Below are 19,081 nucleotides of genomic sequence, written 5' to 3' on the forward strand. Positions count from 1 at the left end.
TATGAATACGTAAGGTTTTCCATACAAGAAATAGCTGCGGCGAAAATCAATTTTGCTTTTTTATCACATTCAGCCAAGCGTAACACAAAACAATTCAAACAGGAGGGTCACAACAACAAATATCTTCTTCTTCTTTGTGAAAAAAGGTTGTACTTATAAACCAAAACAAAAGAAATCTGTTTATAAAGAAACCAGAACAAACACCTTCATTTAAGATATTTCTCCAAAAATAAGAGAGAAGAGGGGGTTTATTTTCAAATATTTATGCGGTCTATAAAGATGACGCGGTGACAATCAAATAAAGAAGACTAAGAAGAACATGAATTTACTTGAAATGAAAAATGGTTGATTTTTATGACTTGTTGACCATCACAGGGGTTTATATTCTTTTGCTTTTCACTGAAGGTGCTTGTTTACGATGGATTGGACGTTCAAAACTTTTGTGTTACTGGTTGGATTGGTTTGTAACATACATGGACATAGCGTTCGCATGAGAGGTAGGGTTGTCTATTGTATCAGACCCGAGAGAATTTGCTTCACAAATCTTGACAGTTTGACTTGTTGAAGTCTTTGGCTTTAGCCCGGTCAGGGACTTCATGTGTCAAAATTTGCGAATATTCCAAGCTTTAAGTTGATTTTTTTTATTGAAAACGATTCTTTTTTCGTGTCTTGTTGGGTCTCGTTACACTCAATTCGTCTGATGTCAAGAAATTGCAGTTAATAAGGGGCATTTGAAATCTAACGCCAAACGTCTTAAAAATCGAGAACACAGTTACCATAAAAGCTGCAGATCAAAAAACTAGTGTAACAAATACCAATTTCAGAAACATTTTGAACCTGATTCACTATTCTCTCTTCTCCCCACAAGATTGAATCAAGTTTAGCATCCGTGCTAGCTAGTCGTTTAGGTGTATAAAATATAGTGGTGTTTCTGTTGTTCACTTTCAGAGGATAAGTCATGTAGTTTATACCTTGGTTTCGATCGATACAATGGCGCACAACTTTTTGATGACTCAACAAGAAACAATAAAGCAACATTGGAAAATGGGGCAACAATTACAAAGACGGACGGCAGCTGTGGAATGTGTGTTCAACTAACAAACGGTGAAGTTGTTTTCAATGGAAAAGATTTCAAAGGTAAGATTGTTACACTGAAACCTCTACCAATCACACACTTTCAATGGCTAATTTCACTCTTAAATACTGTGATTGATTAACTAAGAAAGTTAAAACAAATAAAATGCGTATTTTCACATCAATAGTACCGTAGTTGAACTGCAATGTAATTGCACCAGATGTGGCAACCCAAGCCAGCATAAGAGTAACCCCCTTTTTTACAGAAAAGCACAATAGTGTAGTGAAAGGATAAAGATTCTTAGCAGGTGGGCTACTCCAGGAACTTAATTGAGGGGAGGGATCAAATACAAAGGTAGATTAACGGTGCCTATCATGACATTTTTTCTCGGGAAAAAGCTCACCGTTAGCGGGGTCCATACTTTAGTCGAAACTAGAAAACAACGCCCACCTAACAACCATCAAGCCCAAACAACATTGTCTGAACTTTTAAAGAACACTAATGTCCAATTCTGATAACAGGTTTACCGAAGGAAGGAATCACGATTGCATTGATGATTTATTTGGACAACACCATTGGATCACATGAAATCTTCCAAACAGTTGGTGATCATTCTGAGCATAGCGAAGGTAAAGAGACTTTCGGTGATATTGCTTGAACACCCCGTATCATAGATACACCCCTGTCTCAGTAACCCATTGGGTCTTAAAAGTTCACCGGGGTGACTTTGAAATGAGAAATATCTACCGGGGTAGAGATTTCAGTCGCTGGGTCAAGAAAATCGGTAATTTTTTAATACTGCGCAAAGTCAAAAAAAGTCAGGATTTTCCCCTGGGTTTGTGCTATTTAGCACTTTAGAAAAATCAGATTTCGTCGGGGTTTTGATAAAGTTCTCGTTTTTTACCCGGGTGGAGATTTCCATTGTTTTCACTCGATTTTTACACCGGGTTATCGACCGGGCGAATCTGACCGGGCCACTGATACAAGGGTGTATAGATTCAATAGCGAGTTTACGTATTCTAGATAAATCGAAAGGGATGGCATAAAGCAAAGTTGACATGTCTCCAAAATCACCGTCTACTTTTCCCGACGACAGTAAAAACACCAAAATACCGTCGTCTGTTTAGTTGAGCAAATTTGAAATCTGAAAACAGATTAGGTAATCACTGGGTTACTGACACAGGGGTGTATTTTCTTTGTGAGTTACCTGGTGACTAATTGCAGCCTTTACAAAAATTACACCGACAAAAAATTGAGGCTAATCATTTAGAAATCAGTAATATTATAACAGTTTTTCTAAAATCATTGAATTTTAAACATACATCAACGGCCCTGATAGCATGTATCTGCGTTCAACAAATTTCAAACGATTTTAAATACATCTGACTTGATCCGAATTGATTTCAATTGCTTTTTTCCTTTAAAGGTCAATATCACTTGGAAATCATTGACGGAAAAATCCGTTGGTTCCATCGAAACGAAAAAGGCGAAACTGTATTTTCGGTGGAAACAGTTCAAGGTGTAATCAAGCAGAAAACTTGGTATGAAATCGGTGTGACATACAGTTCAGAAGGTGTCAGTAGAATCTTTTGTAATGGTGATTTGGTGAAAGAAGAGATTTCAGATAAAATGACTTTATCACAAGATTGGGGAGCATTTGCAGGTATAATGAACAATCGTCATTTTGAAATGTTAAACGCAGACTTCCTGAGGTTTTTCTAGACGAATGAGCGTTTTATAAATACCATAAAGGTACAAGGAGGATCTCTATTTAGTGAACTTTGACTATAACAACCATGTTTGTTTATATCCCTCAATATTTTCGTCCGATCTAGAGATATATGAGAATTTCAACGCATAGTGGGCAATACTTCCCAAGCCCCCACACGAAAAGTCGCCCAACCTAATTTCAAAAATCTGAAAACTCTCAATCGCCCATGAATCTAGGCGGCATTGTACGTTTTATGTCTTCCGATATTTGTTAAGAAGTCAGTCAATATTAAACCCATGACATCCTTTTTCTTTACCAAAAAGGTATTGGTAACTTCAAAGGCGACCGAGAGCTGAAAGGATACTTAGATGAATTTTACATCTTCAATCGAACACTGAATACAACAGAAATTCAAGATATACATGAACATTGTAAAGGGTTAAAGTCTGCTAAAGTGATGGCAATGAGTTTTGAATCAATCAAAGGGAATGTAACGTATGACCAGTCTTACCAAGGAAATGATGGCTATTTTACTGGAGAATTCATCAAAGGTGAGAAGGTGGTGTGAGTTGATTGTTCTATTATCCACATCATCATTTTGTCTAGAGCTAGAACTCATACTCACTGGATATTGTTTACCTAAAAGGTGCTTGAATATCAATTAATCTTATCCCCCCTGGTCAAAGAATTTTAGCTGGGTCACTGAGGCAAGGGTGTTACTACGAACTTTTTCTTCGTTTCTTACCAAAAGATAGTTACAAATCATCCAATGAGAGAATCAATGAATTTTGATATTAGCATTCATTCAATCAAACCTAATAATTTCAAAATCAAGTTATATTATTCCGAAATTAGGAAACAATGGAACTTGTGGAAATGATGTTGGATTGCCATCATCTACAGAACAAAACCTCAATGTCATGTCGGTGAGAGGATCAAAGTTTCGTAATAAGCCAACAGATGCTTGCACTATATTGATGTGGGTCAAACTCGAAGATAATAAAGGAGTTCATAAATTATTTTTTACAACAGGTAAGTCATTTTCTATCTATGAAAACGATAATTGATGTCCAGGAACTCATTTCCGAGGTTCTTAGAAATAAGACGTCATTCCCACTTTGATGACACTAATGTCGAAAACTTGAGATTAGATAATTTCGAACAACTCTAAATGGTGAAGGATTCAATAACCAAATCTACCTACTCAGCCAAAATACGATAAAAATTAACTAGGTTATGAAGTTTGTAGGTTCAGAGCTTTTTAACGACCTATCACCTCCTTCTTCTTTTTGTCATTAGGCGGTCATTCAATGCATACGCACGAGCAATATGATTTGAGCGTACACGATGGAGCACTGCATTGGATACACCGAAATGAATATGATCAACAAATATTCAATGTTCATACTGAACCCATCGTCGTTAAAGGTAATCATTCTTATATTTCATTCAGAACTATGTTACCAACTTCCTTCTCTAAGTTTTAGTTCGGGAATGCTCATGGGGCGAAAACACTACCATGTACCGACTTAAAAAGATTTTTGTCACTTTCTACGAGATGTTTAAACTTTAAACTTCCTACAGGGTTCTCTATGAGTGTCTTTACTAGGAAAATATTAAAGGGCGTTTGTTTGCATTTTAACTTGAAAAAAATCCAGTGAACTTTCGCTGAAGTAAATTGTGAATCATTTTAACAATACCTTATCTGTAGGTGAATGGACGCATATTGCAGCCACTTATAATTCCACAAAACAAATCGCTGTTATTTACGTCAATGGTGAGATTAAAGAAGGAAAGAACGGTGCTGGTGCCCTCTCAGAGGACTGGGACGGAATAGCGGCATTCGGACAACATGGCGTCTCAAGTAGCGGAATAAAAACTTTGGATTATTTTGATGAGATTGAAATGTATGACCGTGAATTGTCACCTTTGGAAATTCGACAAATATTCATGAAATGTAGCGACGTTCTCGTTTATGGTAAGTGCTATTCGAAGTCGTCAATGTGTTCAAAAAGCAATTCTTTTTAGGTTCTCTCTCAATTCAATTCACCAAAACAACAAGTACCAGCTCTTCATTTCTAACATTTTGCAAACATATTTTAACATTAATTCTCATTTACTTTTAACGATTAAATCATCCAGCCAGGTTCTATGAGAATTTTTTCCTTATGCTTTGTTTGGTATCACTAGGAATGCGAAGCACTATACCGACAGAAAGGATAACTAGACCAACCTTCGTGCGAGTCAAAAGAGGTAAGACTCAATCTGATACATTCGTGCTACTTAGTTTTACTGTTTGTTAGACTCTGTTTGCGGCAAGATATTAGGTGCAATTATAGCAGCTGGAACTTTATTTAAGCACCTAACGTCTAGAATATAAGAACTAAGAAGCTGTACATTTCACCTCATTGCACCCGTGATATTGCTGAACAGAGGGTCGTCGTTAAATTCATACATATTTATTAAACAATTACAATCACTAGATCTGGAACATCAAGCACAGTTAGTGTATATGACCTTCGATCGAATCGCTGGCGACAAAGTTTTTGATGATTCTGGATATAGCAATGTAGGCCATTTGATCGGAATGGCCAAACTTGCAAGAGATGTTGGAAAGTGTGGCCATGGATTACGATTCCAAGGAGGTAAGACTGGCTAAAGGCTCCGAGAAAAAAAATTTTCATTTAATCAACAAAACAATTGACAGTGAGTATGTTTTAGAATAAGAACACGAATTAGTTAGAGGATTTATCATCTAACACTCTGTGCTCATTTTAACAGGCAATCTTCTCCTTAATGGCCACCTCATGAAGAATATTCCAAAGAAAGGAATCACAATTGCATTATGGGTCTACATGGATACAGTTGCTGGGCAACAAGAGATTTTTCAAACAATCGATCCGAAAGCTTCGGTCAATAAACATGGCATGTATTATTTGGAAGCGGATGATGGCCACATGAGATGGTTTCATAGGAATGAGAAATCCGAGGTAAGAGACATTCTTTTTCCATGGAATTGAGTCAAATACAAAGTCAATGCATTCCATTCTGATTGGGTTATAAAGAAAACTTGACCGAGGTAAGTTCTAACTCGATTCGGAAATCGAATCTCGCTATCTCGCTCAAACATAGGTCCTGGTGTTTGCTAGGGTTGAAATCAGTCATAGTACGTGATTTCCAATTTCTTGTCGATTGTCAGATTGTAATTTTGTGACGTGACAACATTTATAACATATTAGCACAACATTTTTTTTAATTCCAATATTTCAGACGATCTTCAGTATTGAGACCAAAGAAAAGATCATTCAGCCAGAAGTCTGGATTCATATCGGAGTGACGTATGATGTAGAGAGTAAAAAAGCCTGTCTCTATGCCAACGGTCACCTCATCCAATCAGATGAAGGGACTGGTGCCCTTTCAGGAGTAAGTTTCTTTGGAACCTCAGACAATTACAAGTAATTCTACAACTTAAACCCTTTGTTAATGATGACTCCGTAACATATTTTCGTTTCTCCAATTCTCGCGATTTCCTAACATTTCCTTAAATCGTCATAAATCGAAGGACAAAGTGTTTGAAAGATTATGGAGACTGTAGACAAGATTCACGGATAAAGAATTACATCTGTTTTTCATCTCTTCTTTGTGTTTCCAGGACTGGGAAGGTCGTGTCAGCATTGGCAAATTCTATGATACAGCTGAAAATGGAGATTACCTTGAGGGTCGATCGTTCCAAGGGATCCTTGATGAACTTTTCATATACAATAGAGCATTGTCTCAAATTGAAATTAGTCGGCTTAGTCAAATTTGTGATTTTCGTCGAGTAGATTTATACTACACTTTTGACAACATAAAAGGTGATAAACTATATGACCAATCAGGTCTAGCGAACTTTGGAAAAATTACCAAGACTATGGACACAGTTCCAGGTTATTGTGGGAACGCGTTGAACTTCACTTCCGAGAATTATATTGAATTGAGTGGGGATGAGTTTCGACAAAAACCAGCAAATGCGATTTCCATTGCTGTATGGATCCGTCTTAACACGAATAGGTAAGACTACTACTGTAACCAACGTCCCCGGTTGATATTTCTGTAAAACCGGGTCTAAGCATGACTTTTAAATTTCATTCCTCAGCAATGTTTTGTTGATTTAGTCAGCTTTCTATTATAATTTCAAATTTGTGCAAAAGCCAATCAGAATGATTAGAATTGCACCGTCCAGAGGAGATTTTGCTGAAAATAATCACGGCATGGACTACAGAATGAAAATTGTAATGTAATGCTAATGGTCCCAGATTTCAAAAAAGGATGTACAGTGGGGTCTCCATAACTCGAACACGCACGGGGAATTGAAATTTGTTCGAGACTGATTTGTAGGGCACTGTTAACTCATGGGCCCCGGCGAGCCATTTTGAGTGAGGAGGCCAACATTTTAGAAAAAAATGTCGCCCACCATGGTTGGGCGACGAAGAAAATTTTTCACTTTTTACACCCTCAAAACACCTTAAACGATATCTATTTGGGGAGAATAATAGTTTTTGTGGTTTGATTTGGTCTTAAACCAGCTTAAAATAGTAACTTTTAAAAACGTATGACATGGTCTACCAAAAAGTGGAGGGGGCCATGGACCCCCCCCCGTTGACGGGGCCCATGTAGCTTAAGGGACAAGAAAACTTCAAAGTAATCAGACATTAGAGTAATAAAGGTTCCAGTTCTGGAGATTGATTGATTGATTTAGAAAAACGAATAGATATTTAATAGGTCAACGTTTGAAAACGAAAGAAAAGGTTAGAAAAAGAAACAGAACCACTGTCGTGGGTTTGTGTATACGAATTTATGGTTTGGATTCACACTTGTGCCAATAACGGTTTTATTAGTAATATGGTAGGAACTTAACCTTGTTATATTATTTTTTAAGTGAATTAAGTGACGTGACAAGAGGCATGTATGAAATTTGATAACCGGATATTTAGGAATTAGAAAACCTTTGACAGGTTGAGAGAAAGCTGAGAGTGTATCAAGTGTCACCTGATGCGCAAACTCCTACAAAACCGCAAGTAGGTTAAGAAGCTCGGATCTGTTTGAGGATGCCAGAAGTCTATTAAGCCTGGAAACGTACGTGAGTATGTAGCTCTTGCATGGATTTTCAGATCACGTAGTTATATTTCCAAAATTAACTATTTGACAGATATCGTCATAAAAAGATAATTTAACTTCAAGCAAGAAACCATTACAAACAAAATGACTTCCGCAATTTAAAAAAAGTACTGCAGATAATAAGTATTCGGTCGATATTTTGCCTTATTCAAGCCTACATTATTCGATTATTTCTGTACTTTGAGCTGGAATAATCATCCCTTGAGAGACAAAAACCTTGTAATTCTGCATAATTTAAAGCCTTTTCTAATTCGAAACAAAAGGCAAAAAGAAAATCGGAAATCACTTACTTCGACTTCTTTGTTGATGAAGTTGACGTTAGCAACCAAAAAACAATTTTGTCATTCCCTCTTAGCAACGAAAGCAATGTGCCGACATGTCTTATAATTATAATTTTCTTGCCAATGATTACGGCTGTGGTTTTATTCAATTTCCTGTTTCATTAATTAATAGCACTGGAAAAAAAAATGAAAGAAAATTGAGTCAAATGACAAAGGCGTTCTGTGGGAACATTTTGATTACTTTTGTGTCTTTCATCGTGGATTTGTCATTATGTAATTATTCGAATAAACTCGTGATATTCATGACACATTGATTAAAATATGGAGGCACGTCAGAAAAAACCCACTAGACCATGCTTACTCTAGAGATCTTCTTGAGATGTTTCAGTATAAAACGTTATGTTATTAATATAATGAATTCTACTTTATCTGTTAGGAAAAGAGGACAAAAAAAGTCCCTTCACCAAGTATCTAAAGAGTAAATACATTCCAGATTCAAACATTTGTTAATGACTGTATTACAACATCTGATATACAGTAGAGTTTCTTTAACTCGAACCTCTCATTAACTCGAACAAGTTTTACAGTCCCTTCAGTTAACAATATCTACAAAACTTACTCCACAACTCGAACAAATTTGTGTTGTCCGTGCGTGTTCGAATTATGGAGACTCCACTGTATTTAATAAAATGCTTGAAATATTTTTTCATTTTTTTTAGGGATCGACACCAGCTTTTCAACACAATCGGAAGTCGCTCGTTGCACAAGCATGATCAGTACGATTTCTCAGTCATCAATGGTCAAATTAAATGGTTTCATCGTGATCACTTAGGGAAAACCGTATTCGACATCGATACTTTTGCTGTAGTGAAACCAAGACAATGGGTACACTTAATAGCGACTTATGATTCCCAAGAGAATAAAGCACAAGTATATTTAGATGGACATCTGGTGAAAGAAGTAGATGGTACTGGCTATTTGTCACAAGATTGGGGCCATTTTGCCGGTATCGGAAAACACTATTATGAGAATAGATATTTTTCAGGAGCTATTGATGAATTGATGATGTTTAATTATGCATTACCATTGGATGAGGTTGGGTATGTTTATAAAAAACAATGTGCTGTAAAATAAAGAAGTGGTGAACAGGTGAGGAGTGCCGAAAGATTCATTTCAATGGAGCATTTGTTTTACGGAGCTAGCTTTCAAAGAGAAAATAAAATAAAAGAGAGCAAAAGACAAATCGTACTGATATTCCCGATTAAAAGTTTTACGTATTGTGATTACCAAATTAGCATATGAGATTCTGGAAATACCGCTATATCAGCTTCTATGGCATACATGACAAAAGAGAATGGAGACTCGAAAGAATATACAAACAGGAATGTTTGAAAAGTTTGGCGGTGACGATGGTTCATCAAGATTGAGCCGTAATATCATTTCAATGTGTTCACAATATTTTTCACATTCTGAAACCAAAGAATAATTTGTTTGGTGTTCAAATAAATATTACTAACAAACAATTTGAATAAACAATTAATAAGCTAAAAAAATGTTTTGTAAATTACATTATGAAAAGAAAAAACAAACACTAACAAACAATAAAATAGGACCGTCGTCAAACTAAAAGTCGGAAGGTTCTTGTTTGGTTAATCTGTTTACTAGAAGGCCTAAAGGATACCAGGAAAGATCTATTGAAAATCCAGGCATCTCTATTTCTAGAGCATATGCAGATCATATAGGAAATCGTGACATTTCTTTGTAGCGGATCGGCTTCAGACATTTCCTCATCTTATTTAAGAGCTCACTTGTGAGATTTCCTGTTAAAGGATTAAATGAGAAAGAAAATAGGAGAAAAGGTTTCAGATTACTTCCTCTCGTTTGAGTGCTATTTATGAAAACAAAAACAGATATTTTCGTCTTGTCCGAGCTCGTACTCATTTCTAAGGATTCGTTTTCACAATGACCCAGGCCGTCACGGGGCGATTAAAAACACAAGAGTTGACCCTTATACGTGGCTGACTTTATGGTGTTCATAATCCCTGAAGGTAGTTTTTAAAACCCGACCAAGCCATACATTTTGATCGGAGTTTTTAGTGGTACCACTTCTCAATGTGGGTGTAAATTGCACCGAGAGCACTAGATCTCTTTTCATTAAAAACTACTAATGTAGCACCATTGTTGTAAGCACTGCACTGGTTTCTTTCCGGGTACCGCTTTTCTAAAAACTCATATCAAAGATAGCGTTTATAAAGGTCAGTGGTCAGTGCCACTCAACAACACTCAGTATCACAGATTGTTAAACCTACACCAGAGTAACCAACCGACTTAAATATTAAATTTACCAACCAAAAAAAATAATTATACACCATATCAATATTATCCGAATATACAAAAAATATGTACATGAAACAATAAATTTATATTATATTATTCATTAAATGTGGACATAGACAATAACTATCCCTCAAAAGGACATAAGGAATTCTACACCACAAGTTTCACTTTTAACTCTAACAAGGTTTTTATGATTAAGGTAGACTTGAATTGCCGAAGTTAGTGGAAGCAGTATTGTCTAAGTCTTAGCTCTAAGTTCTTAAACAGTACTTTAAATCAACAAAAATATACGTGCGCATTCACTTTAATGCTATTAAAGAATTATTACGAACATCGTCTAAAATGGTTACGATAGCTCTCAAGTACAATAAAAAAAGAATGGTGCTAATGTTGCATTGATTTCAATATGCCTATCTAAGTACTGAAACAATACTAAATTCAAAAACTGAATTCTTGAATGCACAAATCATAAGTCATAACAATTGACTAAAATTTTGAACTATCTAAAATACTGTAAAAATAATTGAGAAAAAACACAAACCACTGAAGGCCTGGCGAAGGGACAGTAATATAATTAAAGTATTCTAGAAGAAGATATAACAGCAAAAATAAGAAAGAAATAAGTGGTACAAAAACAATTCTATAGGTTGTCAAGACGAATGATAAAGTGAAAAAAAGACCTAAATCCCTCCAAAAACACCCAACTTTATTTGATCAATCCAATGATGTTTCAAGTTAAATCATCTTTTGAGTAATTCTAATATAGGCCTTGGGAAGACCGAAAATGAATGTTCAAAAGAAAATTACTATTTACTAAAAAACATCTTAAACCAGATAACCCGGCTAGATCAAGGACCATTCTAAAAATGCTTAAAATCTAACCTAAACCCATCACATAGCTAACTAATACACTACGAAAAAGTGAAATAATGTGAAAATGTATATCTAGTTAAAAATCTAAATTTAAGCATTGGAAAAATTCAACAGAAACTATCATCATTGTTTAAAATGCTTTAGAAAAATTAACATAGACCTATCTAAGGATAAATTGAATTGGGAATTGTTGAAATTGAAAAATTGAAATAAATTGCTTGAAAAATTGAAATAAATTGCTTGAAAAATTGCACTACCTAGGAAAATAATTTAACAGAATCGAGTATGGTACAAAACAAACCATTAAGTTTTAAAATGCAATAGCATCTTTAGGCTGGGTTTCCAGTAGTGCCACAGAAAATCTTTCCAAAGGCTTTTAGTAAGAAATCGACCTTTCTTTATTTGGCATTTCTCAAATAAAAGTGTAGTTCTTGCCTGAATCAAGCTAAAAACTTTGAATCTGTTTTTCCTGGCCAACATTAACAAAATGGACGAGAAAAAGTCAATTAAAACAGATAAGCTTGGCTAAAACACTTAATTCAATGTATCCTGGAAAGAATTTCCCTGACTTCTTCTAAAGCAGTCTATTCTCTAGTAGATGTTTTCTCACCACTGGGAACCCAGACTTCGCCATTCTTGCTCTATCTGATAGAACTTGGTGTTATAAGAAGGATGTATGAGTTGAAACTTACATTTAGTTCTATTGAGAGAAATCGAGATGCACGAATTCAAAAGGATCACTTTCGTTTCTTGCGACGTCGAATGCTTGAAGCATGTTCGGAATCGTATAATTTATTTTTGATATCGACCGGCATGTCCCTCATCGGGATTTCAACGTGAGAATGTTTACGTTTTCGAAATTCATTGCTGTCACACCAGAATGAAGAACGAGGGAATCTAAAAATAAAGATGATTTTACTGGTTAAAGAGGGTGTTCAGGTTTAGAAAAGCTCGTACGTTTCTTTCCAGCTAAGGGAGTCAAAATTTCTATTTGGACAAACGAACTACTTATTACTACACTTTCCACTACAATACTTTTTGGAAACATAACTGTATTAGGTATTCAGAGGTATTTAATGAAAAATAAATTGAGCTCAATTGAAGACATAAAATCCCTATAGTTAGTTACAAGGTGAAAGACTGATTCACGACTTACAAACAATAGATTGTTTGAAAACTGTCATTTAAGTGATGATGGACAGTGTGAAAAGTGAAGAGGTGTGAAAGAAACAACACATTGGAAATGAATGCAAAAACAATATGCGCAATAATACCATTAAAGTCTAACTCACAAATTATTGAGTGAAGGGGTCAATAACATTTCGGTTGTACCATTACTACCGGACCTCCTTCCTATCACCTAAGGAAAAAAATGGAGCCAAGGTAACAAAAATAATACAATTTCAATCTCCTGGTTTTTCAGGAAAACATAGAAAGTATTCACTTAGAATTAGAAGCATAATAGAGCATCGAAAATATCTCTCAAGTTAATTCTTATCATAATGAACAAAAAAAACACATACATTTTACCTCCCTTAACTGTAACAATTAACAATTAATTCTGGCAATACAAAAAAGTTTTAATTACCTCTCTACGCTACCAAATCTCATAAGGAATATTCTAAATACACTTACCTTGTGGTCAATACGAAAAGCTTTATCTAAATATCCAGAATTGGTAGAGGGATCAAAGGTGGATTTTTGAATCTTCTTTTTCACATAATTGTATGTCTTGGTCGTGAACGTATGATGATCTGAGAACATGAAAATATGCAAAAAGTGAATTTTATGACGTCAACAATCTCTCAGGCAGAGTTGAGTAATATCGCAAAAAACAAACAGTAATTAAATAAGAAACAGATGGAACTGTTCCAGGAGACATTATTTTGATTGCCTATTGCGATTTATTTTGTAAAACGAGAACAAACAATAATAAAGCGAAATTCCATCTTTATGAGAAATGCTTCGGACTTACTTTCACGAAAATCTGTATGTTTGCCAACTGATACGTTTGGTATTGAGGCGTTGTCAAAAATGATCTCTTCACCCAGACTGCTGCTACCACTACTACAAAATGTACCACTACTTGATTCTGAACAAGTACTCAAAGTTGCACTTAATTGTCTTTTAGTTTTATTTAATTCTTCCTTCCTAGCTGCTTCATGTGTTAAGACACAAGCACGTCTAACGCGACTTTCATTAAAATGTGTTGGGACATGTCTTGCTAGTCCATTCTGTGTACTAAATGTCATATCGCAACCAAGAATAACACATTTAAATGGCTTCAAATCGCAATGTCGTAAAACATGCTTTGATAGCCATTTAAAAGAACACGATTGATTCAAAAACTTGCAATCTCTCCACATGCAGCTACAGTTGTCACTTTCCTCACAACTAACCAAGTGAGATGATTCAACATGGTCTGTAAGGTCTTCTGCATTAATAAATGAAAGCCTACAATCGCCCCATTCACAATTTACTCTAGATTGAGGATTGTTGTTTAACACAGGAATATTCAGCTTTTTTGTATCTAATCTAATATCTATTGGTTCATTGAACATATTTGTCATCCTATCCACTAATGGTTTGTCGATTTCAATGTCCCTTTTCTTCATGTTGTGGATATACTGAAGGCGCTGAGAAGATCTAAGGACATATTCTTTCGGCTTATCATCTTCAGGATCATTTATGTTCTTTTTTCGATGATTATTCTTCTCTACTCTTGGTTTGGAGCGTTCATTTTTTATTGGTGACAAATGAGTTTGTTTCTTGCAAGACTGATTTAAACATCCTCCATTGATTTGAGCTGTTTTATTACCCCTTTTGAACCCGTTAGGACATTTGCATGATATCTGTTCTTTTCCCTTAGTCAATTTCCTCATGATCTTCTCATTTGATGGAACTATAATATTGGAAGCTTTGACATCATCAGCTTTCCTTGTTTTGTTATTCTTAGCTATACGATGCAAGTCTCTAATCTGATGACCGTTAATGAAGTTAATAACTTTTGCAGGGTCAGATAGTGATTCCGTACTGCATTTCACTTTGGAGCCTTTTTTCACCTTGGAGATTTGTTGAATCAATGCCTTCTTACATCCATTCGATTTGTAGAAATGCTTTTGGTAGCCGTTCAACTCATTCTCCAACATGATTGATTTGTAGGTATATTATGCCATTGGCAATCAGCATTATCTAATGCTGAAAAAAGATAATTTTTGTCTTATTAAAATTGCTATAGATTTTTGCCTACAAGAGGTATTTCTATTCCTGGACATTTTTTCCAAACACTGATAATATCCCTCCTTTAATTTTAGCTACCTTTTCTTATTTATTTATCAAGCTTATTTATTATCACAAAGTGTGTACAATTATTTATTATTACAAAGTGTGCGCAATTTATACTTCCTCCATGGAAAAAAAGATTTCTAGGTAAAACAGTGACACCTTAAATTAGATACCCAATTCTTGAAGAACCAATCCTGGTCAAGAGATCTTTTACCGTCTGCATTGTCTCTGTTTATCTCAAGATTTTAACTTTACTGATGGACGTTGGAGGTACCCTGGTGTTGGCTGATGCAATTTCCCCCTCAAAAAAGTTCTGACGTTAAAAAGTTGAAAGGCAATTCAATGGTTTCAAAATCCAGGTATTTCACAGGTGAAATCTTATGTTTTTTTTTATCATCTAATCTTTCAAATAAAAAAACAGACAATCATGATGCTATCATGAAGCATTGAAAGGGGTTTCCTCTGCCTATTTGTAAGATTTTCAGCTCCCCTATAGGTCAATATCGAAATGCCTTGATTCAAGTTTAAGAAACTACTTGAAGCAGATCTTAATCAAAATATAGTGTTTTGCAAATCGAATTTTCAGGTCATTTGATATGAAGTTGCAAAAGCAATAAAAGTCACTTATGGTTTTCTCTTCTTCAGACTGGACTTAAAGAATGTTGGTTTGCCATCAGCTGATTCTAGATTTTAGAGGTGAGCCCAATGGGTCAGAATTTTTTTTTATTTTGACGATTTATGAAAGTTCTGTTTACATTTGGGTGATTTTGAAATGAAAGTGGAACAGGGTTGCCACTATTTTGTTTTGATCAAAATTTAGGAGAATTTAGATAGTAGATTTTAGGTGATTTTCAACTATTTTTTTAGGAGAAACTGAGAATTATGCGGTAAAAATTTAGGATTTTTGAGGAGATTTTCACACTTTTTAAAAGAATTTTAGGATTTTTGAGGAGAAAATTCTACAAAATTTTCATAACTTACAATGTTTTTAAAGACCTTTAAGCATACAGAGTGAAATGCTTTTGTCAACAATCATTTATGCCATGAATAGGATCATTTAGCAATGAAAATTTGATAATCAGAGTAAATTGAATTTTTGAAAACTTGGTAAAATATATTTTAGGAGATTTTAGGAGAAAGTATTCAAAACTTCAATTTCCTAAGGAGATTTGAGGAGACGTGGCAACCCTGGGAAGAGCTAGAAGGGAATTCTTGATTCTTTACGCTTAGATAGAACAAGACAGCCAGGGTAGAGGTTTGGATTTGAAGAAAGAACTGCTTTAAGTTTAACAGGCAATTTGGGTAAAGTCAGTCAGCTGATATCAAATCAATATTTTCCAGCCTTATCATCCTTCAAATTTGAAAAATTTAAACCCCCTTTACCTCATAAAGGGACAAGACTGTGTCCCATGTTAGGAAATCGAATATTGATGAGGTTACCATCTAACCTCTTGGCTATTACAAATTTCCTTTACCAGTGAACAGTAAAAAGAGAGAACTGGTTAACCAAAGAGTAAGGATATCAATTAACATGGTTTTTTTAAGTGACTCCCAATTTTTATTTTTTAGTTATTTTATTTCAAATTCCTTCAATCAAAATCATGTAAGCAAATAATTGGAATGTGAATAGGTTATCAAGAATTTTTATAGGAGCTTTTTTTATAAGAATACATTGTTTGGCCAAGGAATTTTCCTAATCTTAGGGCGTTAATTTGAAACAAGTAGCTGTAAAGGAGAACCACATGGATGAAAGCTTGAGTTAAAGTTATGATGGTATTTTTTTCAGGATTCAAACTAATTTTAACATATCTAAAATGACATATTTGAACTGAAAGAAAATAAAAAGGCGAAACAAGGTTCACATTCACTTTATTAAAGTGACATTAGTTGAAGATTCTCCTAAAATCCAAAAAAATTAATAAACGCCCGGAGCATTTATTCGAAGTGATACTGTGAGCACAATTCTTATTTAAAATAAATGAGTGTAGTAGAAAAATTAAAAATCATATTCATTATTCATCTGACCTGGGGTACTTAGCCTAATGAATGGTATGTGCCAGAATCATGCCATCCTTCTGATTCAATCATTCTCAGTATCAATTGGTGTCAGTCTGCATTCAGATTTGTGTATGTATGGTGAAAATAAGAACATGTTTAGGCACATTTTTAGGCTGAAAACTTAAAAAGCTAAGAATATCTGAAATATTCAAACATTTTGGATGTTCTTGTACAATAAAAACGTGCATTATCAACTTTAACAATTTATCCTCATTCCTAACAGGTTTTTGAACCAAACCTTTGTAGCTTTTTGCTCCATGAACACCATAATAACCCTGTTTTCAAAAAAAGGAGCATTCTTATTTGTTTTTTTATTTGAGGAGTTAGCTCACTATATGCTTTATTCAACATGACATCTATTATCAAAAGCTCTATTAAAATTAAATGAAAAAAAGGATTAAAAATATTGCAGGTATATACCCCCACCTTAAAGATTTTACAAATCAAGGTGGAGGCTGACAAGAGATTTCAGGTGGCGTAACCCTATGAAGGTTGGTGTGGCCATGTTGTGCACTGTCTTGTTTCCGGAAATGCGGGTGACGAAAGAAAATCTCACCCAGGCGACCGCAAAAATTTTTTTCTTCACATTTTTATATTTTTCTTACACTCTTGATTTTTTTCTCTTTCTATTTCAATTTTATATAAAAAATGTCTGCGATCAAACGCACATGGAATAAACAAAAGCATTGTTAGAACAAACAACGAATGAAAATAAAAGAGAAAGGGAAAATCATTTATAGTTACGATTGATGTCACAAATATCATACAATAGAAAGATTTAAGAACGTTCGTTCATCTTTGCTGTATATTATTTACTCTGTTACAAAACTTTTGTGTTTTCTTGAGAAAACGTTTTGCTTTTTGAGCCTAGTCTGGAGATCCATACTCTCTATTCAAACTTACACACATAAGCAAAAATTCCATCAGAAGCTACCCAGTGAGAATATAGTATTTATGACCCAGTTTGGATATGTTTACATTTGATTTGAACTTCATGCCAAAAAAGCCGTTGATAAGGTTAGCCAATCAGATTTGCGCACTTCCAATCAAAACAATAGTATCACGTGATTTCAACAATTGTTTAACAGCCAATAGAATTTTGCGACCAGATTTGGCATCTACAAAAATACCTGACTACTCTGTTATTTCTATATTATTAAATTGTTTTAACTAAATGCTTTACTTTGAAACCACACGAACAGAGTAGACGGGTCTCCCAGCTATTTTGAGCCTAGTTGTCTGAAATATTCAGTTTGAAAAAGAAATCTATTAATTGCGGCCAGGTGACTTTCAAAAATAAGTTCATTCGGCTGATTTCTGGAAACAAGACATCTTTTTTTTAGCCATACTAACTAACCGTGAGATTGGGTAACTTGCATCAGTGGAGGCTAACATGCATAGCCCTCAAATGAATGACCTGGCTGGTCATTAAAATACAACTATGCAGCTCCGCTTGCAGCTCTACTCTACCATTTTTGTTTTGATTTAACTTTGTATTTTAATGACCAGCCAGGTTTTTCATTTGAGGGCTATGCACTGACTGATGCAAGTTACCCGATCTCACGGTACGACCACGGAGTATAACTTCAACCTCTTAATATACTACCGTGAGATCGGGTAACTTGCATCAGTGGAGACTAACATGCATAGCCCTCAAATTAATGACCTGGCTGGTCATTAAAATATAAAATTAAATCATAACAAAAATGGTAAAGTAGAGCTGCAAGCAGAGCTGTACCGCGAAGTCGGGTAACTTGCATCAGTGGAGGCTAACATGCATAGCGCTCAAATGACTGACCAATCAAAGCAGAAAAATTTCAAAACAAATGAACTACGCAGCTTTGGTCGCAGCTCTACTCTACCATTTTTGTTTTGATTTAACTTTGTATTTTAAGGACCAGCCAGGTCATTCATCAGGTAACTTGCATCAGTGGAGGCTAACATGCATTGCCCTCAAATGAATGACCTGGCTGGTCATTAAAATATAAAATTAAATCAAAACAAAAATGGTAAAGTAGAGCTGCGAGCAGAGCTGTACCGTGAAGTCGGGTAACTTGCATCAGTGGAGGCTAACATGCATAGCCCTCAAATGACTGACCAATCAAAGCAGCAAAATTTCAAAACAAATGAACTATGCAGCTTTGGTTGCAGCTCTACTCTACCATTTTTGTTTTGATTTAACTTTGTATTTTAAGGATTTTTCATTTTTGAGGGCTCTGAATTTTGAGGGCTATGAATGTTAGCCTCCACTGATGCAAGTTACCCGACTTCACGGTAGTTTGTTCCAGTAGACTCAATCTTTGT

General features: G+C 35.0%; 2 protein-coding genes across 2 annotated transcripts; one reads left to right on the plus strand and one right to left on the minus strand.

Annotated features, from left to right (window-relative positions):
- The first annotated feature begins 145 nt into the window (after positions 1 to 145).
- Positions 146 to 9,841, plus strand: LOC136807534 (uncharacterized). The gene is made up of 14 exons (XM_067064115.1): positions 146 to 497; positions 949 to 1,137; positions 1,597 to 1,704; positions 2,502 to 2,738; positions 3,110 to 3,337; positions 3,642 to 3,818; positions 4,086 to 4,214; positions 4,498 to 4,764; positions 4,977 to 5,039; positions 5,270 to 5,431; positions 5,568 to 5,776; positions 6,057 to 6,209; positions 6,439 to 6,836; positions 8,944 to 9,841. The coding sequence occupies exons 1-14, from the start codon at positions 419 to 421 to the stop codon at positions 9,356 to 9,358; spliced, it is 2,814 nt and encodes a 937-aa protein (XP_066920216.1). The 5' UTR covers positions 146 to 418; the 3' UTR covers positions 9,359 to 9,841.
- Positions 9,661 to 14,709, minus strand: LOC136807535 (uncharacterized). The gene is made up of 4 exons (XM_067064116.1): positions 13,410 to 14,709; positions 13,070 to 13,188; positions 12,727 to 12,794; positions 9,661 to 12,331 (listed from the first exon to the last, which is right to left on the minus strand). The coding sequence occupies exons 1-4, from the start codon at positions 14,581 to 14,583 to the stop codon at positions 12,172 to 12,174; spliced, it is 1,521 nt and encodes a 506-aa protein (XP_066920217.1). The 5' UTR covers positions 14,584 to 14,709; the 3' UTR covers positions 9,661 to 12,171.
- Between the last annotated feature and the right edge of the window lie 4,372 nt (positions 14,710 to 19,081).

The sequence above is a fragment of the Clytia hemisphaerica genome, unplaced genomic scaffold, assembly GCF_902728285.1.
Source record: "Clytia hemisphaerica strain Z4C2 unplaced genomic scaffold, Clytia hemisphaerica genome assembly, whole genome shotgun sequence".
In the NCBI taxonomy this organism is placed as follows: Eukaryota; Metazoa; Cnidaria; class Hydrozoa; order Leptothecata; family Clytiidae; genus Clytia; species Clytia hemisphaerica.